The sequence below is a fragment of the Bufo gargarizans genome, chromosome 11 (genome assembly GCF_014858855.1).
Source record: "Bufo gargarizans isolate SCDJY-AF-19 chromosome 11, ASM1485885v1, whole genome shotgun sequence".
NCBI lineage: Eukaryota > Metazoa > Chordata > Amphibia > Anura > Bufonidae > Bufo > Bufo gargarizans.
The window spans coordinates 53384425-53398202 of record NC_058090.1 but is presented as its reverse complement, the minus strand read 5'-3'; the positions used below and the strand labels follow the sequence as shown (position 1 = coordinate 53398202).

At 41.4% G+C, this 13778-nt stretch overlaps 1 protein-coding gene across 1 annotated transcript in view; it reads right to left on the bottom strand.

Annotated features, from left to right (window-relative positions):
• Positions 1-13778, bottom strand: part of AVEN (apoptosis and caspase activation inhibitor) — a 510520-nt gene that overhangs the window by 4341 nt on the left and 492401 nt on the right. Inside the window, exon 4 of the mRNA XM_044272420.1 lies at positions 375-470. Coding sequence (XP_044128355.1) covers positions 375-470 — 96 coding nt within the window. The remainder of the gene's footprint in view (positions 1-374; positions 471-13778) is intronic.

Sequence of the window (13778 nt, the reverse complement as noted above, 5' to 3'; positions counted from 1 at the left end):
CTATCTGCTCTTTTGATTTCATTGGTTGGATGGAAAGCGTGCCAAGATATTCAAATGACAATGACATGGAAATGACATGCGGACAATCCAATGCAGTGGCAAGTGGGCTAAAACCAGCTGTAATAAAATTGTAAGATTTGAAGATAACACCTCATCTATCACACAGCCTCAAGCTTCTCATAAGATGTGTTAATAAAAATGCTTTTATTAAAATCAAATAACACAGAATTTTCTTCAATTAAGCGTCTGGGGCTGCTGGGAGCTCATGAATTGATTATTAGAAGATGAATAAAATCTGCCATAATCTAATCTCATAGATGATTGCACATTGATGAATATCTTGTTACCTGTACTCAGAATAGAGTAGGAATTACCTGAACAAGATCAGCTTCCACATTCAGTCTCAGATGAAGAGGCAGCGTTTGCAGGGCTCTCACCAAAGACTGGGAATCCAAATAAACAGACGAGTCCTGTATGGAGAAGACAACGGCAGCAGTTACGCAGATCTGCGGGTGTGCACGACTAGTCAGTGCTAGAAAATATTATGTCTGGAAATCCACGATGCTCTAATTATGCCATAAACTTAAAGAGGTCTCATCTTGCTGCTAATAAGGCAAGATGAGACACAGTCCTGACCACCGGCCGGGAAACAGTCCAGGTCGCCAGAGCTCACCGTTTATGTTGTTCCCATTATGGCGCACAGGAACTACGGAAACAGTGTAGCACAGCAAGCTATGCTGTTTCCCTAAGTCGGAAACATCATAACTTAGGCCTCATGCATACGGCCGTGCCGTTTTTTGCGGTCCACAAACTGCGGATCCGCAAAAAACGGAAGACGCCCATGTTGCCTTCCGCAATTTTCGGAACGGAAGCCGGCAATATAAATGCCTATTCTTGTCCGCAAAGCGCGGACAAGAATAGGACATGTTATATTTTTTTAACGGGGCCGCGGAAAGGAGCCACGGAGTGCTATCCGCATCTTTTGCGACCCCATTAAAATGAATGGGTCCGCATCCGAGCTGCAAAAGGGCGGCTCGGATGCGGACCCAAACAACGGTCGTGTGCATGAGGCCTTACTCTGCTACACTGTTTCCAAAGTTCCTGTACAGCGCAATGTGAGGTACTGAAACAGCGAGTGTAGGGGCAGTGATAAAGTAACACTTTAACTCACGATGTATAAGCGAGCAAACATGTCAAGAAGATATTAGTTACACTGATGGAGGTCCAGCAGTTGAGGCATCGACCAATACTTAAAAAAACAGTCCCAGCACTAAAGTAAAATGAATGGTAGGAACAGAAACCTAAAAGTGGCATCTATTGTCAGAAAGAATCATAAATCATTGGAGATAATCATAATCATTGGAATAAGCTCAGAAGATAATGGTAGTCTGCTGGTGCTGTCTTCTATCTTCCAATAAATCGTGATTAGTATTATTAAAGCACTATTAATTCTATGACGCTGTACATATGAAAAGGGGTATACATACATACATAATGCAAAACAAGCACAATAAGATGAGTTACAAACTGATACAGAAGGAAAGAGGACCCTGCCCACGAAGGCTGACAATCTACAAGGTATAGGGGAAGCATACAGGAGAGGAAAAAGCTGGTCATACAAATGGTATACTGGTAGCAGGGTAAGTGTAGGCTTGTCAGGTTTGTTTTGTAGGTTTCCACTGTTGGTGAGAGTCTGATATGTTTGGGTAGCGAGTTCCAGAGTGTGGGGGATGCACAGGAGAAATCTTGGAGGTGATTGTGGGAAGAGGTGATAAGAGGAGAGAAGGAGGTCTTGTGAGGATCGGAGATTACAAGTGGGGATGTATCAGGAAAGCAGTTCAGAGATGTACGGAGGGGACAGATTGTGGACGGACTTATATGTATTTGTGAGTATTTTAAAGTGAATGGGCAATGGGGAGCCGGTGACGAGATTGGCAAAAGGGAGAGGCAGAGGAGTAATGGGGGGAGAGGTGGATTAGTTGGGTGGCAGAGTTGAGAATAGATTGTGGAGGTGCAAGGATACTAGATGGAAGGCCACAGATTAGGCGGAAGATGATGAGGGCATGTACAATAATTTTTGCAGACTCCAGGTTGAGAAATATGCAGCTCAGATATTTTTAATTTATAATGTTTTTATTGAAATGTTGTATGAAAGCAGTCCTCGAGTCTCAGGTGTTCCTGATATGATAGTCCATTCTTGTCTCCCAAGAATAGCAATTTGTTGCATATTATTATTCAGTCAGCATTTGATCCAATCACATGGGGTAATTGCGCATACATGGTAGAGATGCATTAACCTAAGTTATATCCAGAGGGCAAAAGTAGGCGGGGGATAGAAGGGGAAAAGGCAAGGAGGAGATAAAGGGAAGAGGAAGGGACATCATATTTTAAGGTTTGAGGTGGCAGGAGGTTGATATGGCTTGGAAGTGTGGTCTGAAGGACAGAGCAGAATCAAAGGTTACTCCAAGGCAGCAGACTTGTTTGAACGGGAAGAATGTGAAGCCATAGGTCTGCTGGGGAGTGAGATGGGGGAAAGATGATAAATTCAGTTTTAGGGTACTCTCACACTTGCGGCAGAGGATTCCGGCAGCCAGTTCCGTTGCTGGAACTGCCTGCCGGATCCGTTAAAACGCATGCAAACTGATGGCATTTGTCAGACAGATCCGTATGACAAATGCATTGAAATGCTGGAGCATGCGCAAACCGCAATGCCGGATCTGTTTTGCCGGAACACTCTGCATTAATGAATATCAATGGGAAAAAATGCTGAATCCGGAATTCTGGGAAGTGTTCCGGAATTTTGGACGGAGATAAAACCGCAGCATGCTGCGGTATTATCTCCGTCCTGAAAAGTCAAAAAGACTGAACTGAAGACATCCTGAACGGATTGCTCTCCATTCAGGAATTCAGAATGCATTAGGGTAAAACTGATCAGTTCTTTTCCGGTATAGAGCCCCTTGGACAGAATTCAATGTCGGAAAAGAAAAACACTAGTGTGAAAGTACCCTAATCCATTATACGTTTTAAAAGTGAGAGAGGATAGGAAGGAGAATATAGCAGATGGAGGGATTCTGGGTAGTATGGAGGTGATATCTAGACAGTCAAATTGTTGTGTCATCAGCATAGAAGTGATACTGAAAACTAGAGATGAACGAATTTTATATTTTGAAATTCTTTCACACTTCGTTTGGTGGTAAAATGTGAATTGTGTTCTGGATTCCATTACCACGGACCATAACGCAATTCTATAACAGAATGCCTTTAGAGGGGAGTCCTCTCCTGTATAACGGAAACGGGAAGGATCAGTTTGGCAGCCCATAGACGTCTATTATGACAATGATTAACGGGATGCCTCCAAAGCCATTCCGTTATGCATTTCGTCATAGAATTGCGTTATGGTCTGTGGTAACGGAATCCATAACGCATTTCACATTTTACCACCAAAGAAGTGTGAACGAATTTCATAAGTGGAAATTCGGTCATCTCTACTGAAAACCATGAGACTATGAGCTGTCCCAGGCCAAAGGTGTACGTTCAATAGGTTACCGTATCTAACTGAATATGAGAACATTGAACTTAATACTTTTTAATGTAACCCCCTTTGACTTCAACACACTTTTGCCACTTTGCCTCCAGTGATCGGATGCCCTCAGAATAAAAGGAGATTTATGGCTCCTTCAGTAACCCTGTTACCACTTCTTTGACTGAATTATCATAAGGAAATCGTTGCCTATGCAGAAATTTCATCAGGTTTCGAAAGAGAAAGTAATCACTGGGAGCCAAGGCTGGATTGTGGATGGTTAAGCTCCATGAAGCCGAATTCCCTGATAACAGCTTGTGATTTGCAAGACTTGTGAGCTGGTACATTGTCGTGAAGCAGCAACACACCTGCCGACAACATCCACAGCGTTTCTATTTAATTGTCTCACGTAATGCCTTCATTGTTGAAGTAACTGTTGTCTTGTGTGGCATGAATTCTAGTAATAAAATGCCTTCTGTATCCGAAAAAACTGCTGCAATGATCTTTCCGGCTGACTGTGTGTGTTGCATGGCCAAACATGTCTCAGCCAGACAAGCTCAGCTCTCTAACACTAACAGAACATGTTGGGGTAGACTTATTAAACACCCCTCATAGATCGAGAAGAGCAGGGGTCCTAGGACAGAGCCTTGAGGGTCGCCACAAACACCAGAACTGCCCTACATAGGACAAGGAGGTGTCTAAACGTGGGCTGTACCCGACTATTAAAGTCCATTTCTTTGTTGTAAACCAATTATGACTAAACGAAATATAATAAATCTAACATATTCAAACTTCTTATACTCCTAACTGTGACTTTTTTCTTTAAAGAAATTGTCAAAATAATAGTTTTCATTGGTAAAATGTTCATTAGATTCTGCAGCATTCACTTTTCTCAAACATACATATAAGATGAAGAATTATCATGTGCAATACTGCAAACAATATGTATGTAAAATGCTAGCAGTAAGTCCTGGGCCGAAAGGACATTGCAGTCGTACAAGGCAAAATTCAGCTGTAAATTGTACATGGAATATATGCTGTGGATTTTCCAGCAGGATTTGCAGTAGCAGCAAAGTCGATGATATTTTAACAAATCTCGTCACCACTCTGCAAAAACTTTCGGTCACAAAACCTGCCATAACTTGACATTCGATGTGGCTTTTAATTCCGCAGCTAATTCATTTATGTTGTAGATTTCTGCAGCAGATTTTTACACTTTTTCAAAAGAGACCATGAAAAATCACAGCAAATGTGCAGCTTTCCACATTTGTTGCAGATTTTTCTGCTGTGAAAATGGATTTTCTGATGCTGGAAATCCACAGAAGACCCTCTCACATGTGGCCATAACCTAAAGGGGATTTTCCAGGACTTACAATAGTAGCCTATTCTCAATATCAGATTATTTAGGGTCTAATTCCTGCCAACTCAACAAATCATGGGGCTGTGGTCACTTTACATGACAAAATGATGAAATAAAGCTAAAACTAATAAAAATAAAAAAGAGATACAATAAAGAATAACTGACCTCTAAATTAGCACTGTGTGTTTTCCACATTTTTGTGGCTCCATTGAAAAGCCTGGGTCTGCATACAATCCGCAAAAAATGTTGAAAAATAATACAGTCGTGTGCCTCAGGCCTAAAACTGAACTTTCTGGATATCATAAAATGCTATGTGAGGTGCAAATCCCAAAAAAATCCCGTCACCCCAAGAACACCATTCCCACAATGAAGCATGGTGGTGGCAGTAGCATCGTGCTGTGGGGATACTTTTCATCAGCAGGGCCTGGAAAACTGGGATTGATGTTAAGTTGAATGGCAATTGTTGAAAAGCCTGATTTACCCTGCCAGAGATTTGAGATTGGGACGGAGGTTCACCTTCCAGTAGGACAATTACCGCAACAGCTACACTGGAGTGATTCAAGGGGAAACATTTAAAAGGGTTTTTGGAAACTTTTTTTTCTGCAAAAATATACACTGTGATAATTTAACCTGCTCCTGTGCAGCAGTGTCACAGCATATCCCCAGCAGGAATGCAATAACACAGGAACCGTTTGGTCTGTATTCATGGAACCCTCTTCCATGAGCCAGAAGGGAGATATTACAGTATGTAATAGCAGCTCTGGCAGAGCACCAGCCCCGAAAGGGGCGACCACACCTCTCGGTGGGTAAGCCCTGTGGTGACGATTTCTCTGGCATAGATCAAAATGTATAGCAATAACGGTTCATCGCTGGGCAGGCTTATCTTTAAAAAAGGGTTTTCTTTTCTGAGTATAATGATAATAATTGGAAAAAGACTTGTAAGATACTTCTTTCACTTCTCCTAAACAATCTGGGAGTTTTTCCCTTTTGGTTTGCTATACCTGGAAGATGATGTTCATGCACTGTCAACCTAGAGAATTCTACAACCTGCCCAATATGTGATTTTACTGGACACATGTATAAGCCTAAGGCCGAGTTCACACGAACGTGTGTGACCCGTGCTCGTGCACGATCGCCGGCCGTAGGTCAGCAGCATCGGATCGCGGACCCATTCACTTTAATGGGTCCGCGATCCGCCCGTTCCGCTAAAAGATAGGACATGTTCTATCTTTTTGCGGAACGGAGGTACGGGACGTAAACCCCACGGAAGCACTCCGTAGTGCTTCCGAGGGGTCCCGTCCCGTGCGGCCGTTCCGCTATTCCGGATTTGCGGACCCATTGAAGTGAATGGGTCCGCATCCGTGAATCGGAATGCACACGGAACTGTGGCCGTGTATTGCGACCCGCGATTTGCGGGCCGCAATACGGCCACAGATCACACACGTTCGTGTGAACTAAGCCTAAGCCATCCTACAGTTGATATTTACGTTCCAGGGAGAGGAAAAAACATATTTTTAGAACATTTCCTATAAGTTGGTGAGTCAGTCAGATTTTCTCTTGGGTCACGCAGTTTCCTGCTTCATGTTGGATTCATTACTGAATAGTAGGTATCCTATTGGAAAGGGCAGAGGAAAAACCGTTCATTCCTTAATTAGAATATAACAGATATTGACTTAGAGTAGTTTCTTAAAGGGAATCTGTCACCCAAATTTCTTAAATACTAACAGCGGGGGAACAGGGGCAATAGGAAAATAAAAATTGTGATCTGGACTCCTCGTCTGCAGTACTACTCATGTATGTATAACGGTCCAAAATCATGTTGATAGATTACATTTAAAGAGGTTTTCTAGTCTTATGTAAATATAGTGAATAAGGAATTAATTAGCGTATATGTGAATCTATACAACTTTGTCATATCAGGTAAGTAGAAGTAGTAGATCTTTTTGCTGTCGATGGAAAAAATTCTGCCAATTTTAAAATCCATTAGTTTAAGGCCGAATGCACACGGGCGTGTTCCGCAGCCGAGAGTGGTCCGTGGTATGCCGGGCTGGATTCCAGTTCAGAGCAGGAGCGCACGGCGTCATTGGTTGCTATGACGCCGTGCGCTTCATGCCGCCGCTGCACTACAGTAATACACTCGTATAGTGTATTACTGTAGTGCAGCAGCGACATAAAGTGCACGGCGTCATAGCAACCAATGACGCCGTGCGCTCCTGCTCTGAACAGGAATCCAGCCCGGCATACCACGGACCACTCTCGGCCGCGGAACATGCCCGTGTGCATTCGGCCTAACAGTATTAAAACTCTTTATTGAGATCCCAAAAATATGTGTTTCGAGGGTGGAGCACCCTCTTCGCCGGGTGCAATCATTTTCTCTTTGCAAAACTTTGCAATATACGTTTTTCAATTTTCTTAGCAGTTTTTTAAATTTTTACATGATGTCCATGAGGATCCCTAATTCTTCTTACATACTACAATTGTATCAAGTCTAGGCTATCCTATGCGAGCCAAACAAAGCAGTGGCACAAATCCTACTACTGTTCTCGGTATTTGCTACATGGGTGCTGGTTGCTTAGCTCACAGCGGATTGCTATGTTTATTAGGTCTATATGTTTTCAGCCTCTTGGCGTAACATGTATGTTTCCATTCTAGACAACAAGCAGATTAATTAAAAATCTGTCTAACATCTGTAAAAATCTGTAAGTTAAAAGGGAAGAAGTTTGAAAAAAAAAACTGTTCATAAATCTTTTAAGGTACTAAAACTATTTTATGGAAAATTTGCTTGGCGTCTGTGGTCTCCCTCAGGGGCAAACCAATGGCAAGGTAATATAAATAATTAGAAAACAGCGGGCCGCTTATCATAAAATAATGTCAGTGGTTGTACCTGTGGGAGCTCTGGTATTTTTCTGTACCCCAAGAAAATCAAAAAATATGTAATTAGTAGCTTGCAATAAAGTATACTGGATCACCACGTGTACAGGGCAAGAATGACAGGAAATATAATTGTCTGGTATAATTTAATGGGAACAGACTGCTTAAACCTAGAGACAATTCATATGAAACAATATAAATAATTCCTAAATATATATATAAAAAGTATGTAAATATCAATACCTATAAAAAAATATTGAAAAAAATGATGATATCTAAAAAATAAATCCAAATAGAAAAGTACTGTGTTCATGCAAACATCAGTCCTGGAGACCTTCCTACAGCATGGGGCCCTCGTGCCTGTGGATATTTAATAGTTTACACACAGCAGTCCCTCCTTTCATACAGTACAGTATTATTCAGAATATCTCCATGGATAATTGTTAAAGTGTTACTGTCATGTTTTCATCCAAAAATCTATTTTAGCATATGTTACTTCTGCAGCAGCATTATGCATAAAGCAATGTTTAGTTTCTTCACTTACCACTGTTTTCCTTGAGTTTTTCTCTTAGTTACGGCTGTTTAAACATTTACAATATGAGGACTAGAGATGAGCGAATGTCCGCTTATGAAATTCGTTCACACTTTGTTTGTTGGTAAAAGGTGAATTGTGTTATGTATTCCGTTACCACGGACTATAACGCAATTCTATGATGGAATGCATAACGGAATGCCTTTAGAGGCATTCCGTTATTCATTCCGTCGTAATAGAAGTCTATGGGCTGCAAAACGGATCCGTCTCTAATGAGGACCTTCTCAAGGTGGCTCCTCTGCCAGTTCTCTGAGGCCACAACTGCTTTTCCTCACTTCACATACACACTTGCTGTAGCCACGCCTCCTCACTCTGAAGTCTAATGCAGGCATGCAGTGTGAAGGACCGCCCCTCCGTCTTCCTAGCTGGAGACAGATGAGCAATAGCAACATAGTCTTTTAAGGGAGCAGTGGAAAGGAACAGAGGACATTAATAAAAACTGTTATTATAAGGTAATTACAGATCTTTTGGCAATCATTAACAGACTAACTCAGGTATACATGCCTAGCTCTAATAAACTAGCAAATAAAAAAAATATGACAGTTACACTTTAAGGGGGATGTATTATCAGGAAATCACATAGCGGTTTATGTTTTTTTCACACCGACCACTAGAGTTTACACAATAGGATAACATTTCTTGCCTTTCACAGGTCACTTTCCAGCTTTGCTGTGTAGTTTGTGACAAGGGCCGCAGAGTAATATCATCTGGAATTTAATAAGATACGATAGGAGAGGTAGTCCATTAACTCTTATTTATGTCAGCCAAGACAGTGAAAAAAATAACATATATATATATATATATATGTTATTTTTTTTCACTGTAATGTACATAAACATATCACGTTCTTTTCAATGGACATACAAGTTAAAGTATATTGGCCCTGATTTATCATGCCTTCACTCCAGAATTTTCACTTCAAAAAGTAGCAAAATAGGGCTTTTGTGACATTTTGCATTTTTACACCACTCTCTCCAGTTTTTAAAAATGGGTATGGCAAGATATGTTAATTCGTTTCCCCCCCTGATTTAGGATTGAGACTTTTTTTTTTAAGTTGCAAAAAAAGCTTTAATCTCACTTAAAGTAGGAGGGTGGAATAGGAAAACTGGAGGAGCTTTTCTAGACAAAAGTGTTAGGTTTACGGATAAGACAAATTTATCAAACATTGTGTGACATTTTATAAATGTTTCATAAAGTACGCCAACGCAGACTCAAGCAAAACTGACTTTAAATATTCCCCTCATGATAAATTCCCCCCATTCTCTTTAATATGCACTAAGAAAAATGGAAAATGACAACAGCTGGCTATCATCTAATGCTTGAACTCACTGCTAGACTGCATTCTGTACCTTTATGATGAAGCTAAATCTATAGAAAATCACCCATAAAAATACATTTAAGAACAGAAAGAATAAGACATTTGTGATGAGTTCTCACTATGGATATCTGACTAATCAAGCAGGTGAAATTTCATCAGACACTTGACTACTGATTTCATTTGTTCAGGTCTTATTATATCTACACAATGCAATTACCACAATACGGAGCCATACCCTACTTACAATACAAATCTTTCAACCTCACTGGTCGCAAACAGTACAGGCACGCTGCAGTGGCTCTGATCAGCACCTCAGAGACTGTGTGCTAATGATTCTCCCTTGGTCCACAGCATCATGGCTCACCTCTCAACTCGCTGCTAGCCTCCGCTCCGCAAATGCTCAACATCACAACCCAACAGAGCAGAAAAACATTATCTCTGTTTGGCATGTAAATGCAAATAAATGGTGCAAATGGAAACATTTTCTGTTTGTGCTCCTGTCTGATTAATGATATGTTAATGGGAGCACCGAGGCAGCTTTCGACACAGCTTGGAAATTCTGTTAATATGTAAATATATAATAAATCACATGGGGAGCTGAATAAATAAAACTTAAGAAACAGAGAAATTCATTAGGGTGACTGACTGTTAAGATTGTACTACATAGAATGATAAACACATGGAGATACCTCATTGTGTGGAGAGGGTAACACAACCCTGACTTTGTTTGGTGGTAATGACAATGGGCCAACATCTTTTGTTGGAAACTCTGGAAAGTCCCCATAGTCTCCTCAGATTTCCAAACACTGTACCTTCCATTGGTAGTTTCATTTTTGGGATAAACTTTTTATTCTAGCTGTTCATTTTATTAACAGGATATGTTAACAGAGCAGTATTTTCATGTGCATTTATAATGGGCCCATGTAGTGCCACCAGTATATATAAACACCCCCTTGCAGTGCCACCAGTATTTATAATGCCCTGGTAGTGCCTCCACTATTTATAATGTAACCCTGTAGGGCCACCAGTATTTATAATGGCCCCTTGTAGTGTTCCCAGTATTAATAATGCCCGCTATAGTTCCCTATGCCTCCTGTAGCGCCCCCGTTATTTAGAATGCCTCCTGTAGTGCCCCCGGTATTTCTAATGCCTGCCCCTGTATTGCACCCAGTATTTATAATAGAACCCCTATAGTGCCACCAATATTTATAATGTCCGCTGTAGTGTACCCAGTATTTATAATGCCCCCTGTAGTGCACCCAGAATTTATAATGTAGCTTAATAATTGACTGGCAAACAGTCTGTATACAGAAATGGAGCACTGGGGAATACAGGGTTGGTCCAGCCAATTCACAGTCACTCTATTTCTTTGTGACAATATTTAAAATGTCCCCAGTTGTACCACCAGTATTTATAACCTTCTTGCGGTGCACCCAGTATTTATAAGACTCCTATAGTACCTATAATATGTTTAATGCCCTCCAGAAGTGCCCCTAGTATGTATAATACCCCCAAAATTTACACCAGTATTTAAGGCCCCAGTATTTTAACTGCCACCTGTAGTGCACTCAATATTTATAATGTCCCCCAGTATTGTCTCCTGTATTATAATGCTCCCCTATAGTGTCCCTAGTATTTATAATCCCCCCTCACTCCTTACTGTCCTGAGTAGTGCCAGGAAAAAACAAAACAAAAAGTACTCCTCTCACTCCCACTTCACGTTGCCATCTGGGACGCAGGCCACAGACTAAGTTGCCCGTGTCCCAGAGAAGGCATTCACGATGACATGATTACAACCTCCTGTGACATTATACTGCCTCACAGGCTTCAGTCTTAGAAGCCTGAGGCCTAGCTAGCTCGCCAGGCCACGCTGTCAATTGCCACTTCAGGCAACATGGGGCCTTCACTGTGGCGCTGCCGGACTCGCCCTGCATGGCCACTGCATCCACCTGGACTCTAATGGCGGCAGCCAGACTCCGGGTTCAGCAGCTTCCATAATGAAGATTCCAACTTCTACTATGGGGCCGGCTAACCTTTGATTAAGCAATCTGTTTCTTCTTTTCCTTTACAGGCATATAGTGACTAATTAACTGCCACTGTTTCTGTTGGCCACACCCAAGTTACCCCTGACGGAGTGACATAATGTGCGTGATGAGCCACTGTGCCTGCTCCACACATCAGCCATGTGTTCAACACTGACTGTCAGGCACTACCGGTGCCCCCAGGCCGCTTCTCCTGCACTGTACAACATGTCTTTCAGTCACTTACGGAGTAACATCATGTGCGTGGCACCATTGTCCACCCGGCATCGGGACCAGTGGCTGTTAGTTACAGTCATCCCTCCCCCAACCCTGCAGGAACCCAGTCATTGTGGGAGAAAGAAAGATTACAAATATACAGCAGATTTGCAAAGTAGCCCTCTCCAACCTGCCATGTTTTTACATAACGTAGTCATGAAAGGGTTAAAGATCTTCCCATGTTTGATATGATACACAAGATTTGGCAGACGTTTAAATCCTTTTTTGATACTGAACTTTATAATATGTATACACCACTTTGGGGTAATCCCGGCTTGTCAGAGTGCCATAAACTATTTAGATTTTATTATAAAAAAAAAAAAAAAAAAAAAAGGTCTATTTTATGTAACTTTATAATAGAGAAGGCCTACAATCTTCTGGGGAGATAAAGACGAATTTAGACTTCATATAAATATTTGAAATTAGTCTTGACAATCAGTAAACAGGGTCTTAACCATAGACCGCTATTTTATCCTCACAAGCCTTAGCCCTGATAGTTAACATTTTAATATTAGGGAGGCTATCGCTACAGTTTATGGAAACTCCTTAGTGAGACGCAGTCAGTAAGGCCTCTTTCACAAGCGCAGGTGCAATGCATGAGGTGAACGCATTGCACCCGCTCTGAATCCGGACCCATTCATTTCTATGAGGCTGTGTACATGAGCGGTGATTTTCACGCATCATTTGTGCATCCTCTATATTGTGTGTTTTTCACACAATGCAGGCCCCATGGGAATGGGGCTGCGTGAAAATCGCAAGCATCCACAAGCAAGTGCGGATGCGGTGCGATTTTCACGCATGGTTTCTAAGGAGACAACCGGGATGGGGACCCGATCTTTATTATTTTCCCTTATCACATGGTTATAAGGGAAAATAATAGTATTCTTAATACAGAATGCTTAGTAAATTAGGGATGGAGGGGTTAAAAAATAATAAACAAATTTTAACTCCTCCTATCGACTTGGTCGCATAGCGGATCTCCTCTTCTTTCTTCAGGACCTGGGTAAAGGACCTTTGATGACTCACTGCGCTCATCACATGGTCCATCACTATGCTGATGGACCATGTGATGAGTGCAGTGATGTCATCAAAGGTCCTTTAGCCAGGTCCTGAAGAAAGAAGAATAGATCCGCTACAAGACCAAGTGGATGGGGTGAGTTAAATTTGTTTATTATTTTTAACCCCTCAATAAACATTTTACTAAGCATTCTGTATTAAGAATGCTATTATTTTCCCTTAAAACCATGTTTTAAGGGAAAATAATAAAATTTACACAACACTGATCCCAAACCCGAACTTCTGTGAAGAAGTCCGGGTTCGGGTCTGGGTACCAAACATGCCAATTTTTCTCACACGCGTGCAAAACGCATTTAAACGCTTTGCACTCACGCAGAAAAATTGCACATTTTTACGCGATGCACTCGCTTCCTATTCGGCCCTCACACGCGACGATCGTTTGAAAGAGGCCCAATTCTTCATTCCTGAAGGTAAATAAAAACAAAAATGGAACACTATATGAAAATTCATGGATTTGTGCAAAGAAACGGATTGAAAATGTGTCTCCTTCGGTAATAAAGGATATCACAATCATTATTCTAGAGTGTTTTTACTAGAGTTCTTAAAAATGTAAAGCTTATTTTTCTTTATATTGTCCTAAACTGAAGATATTTCCAGGTAATTATATACCGGTATATGAGACTTAAGGGGGTGTTAAACACCCCGATTCTGCAGGCGATTGTCAGGAGGGAAGTATTCTATTACATGCAGCAATGTCCTCCGCAGCATGGGGTGGAGCAATCGCTATGTCATCGCTCGTCTCC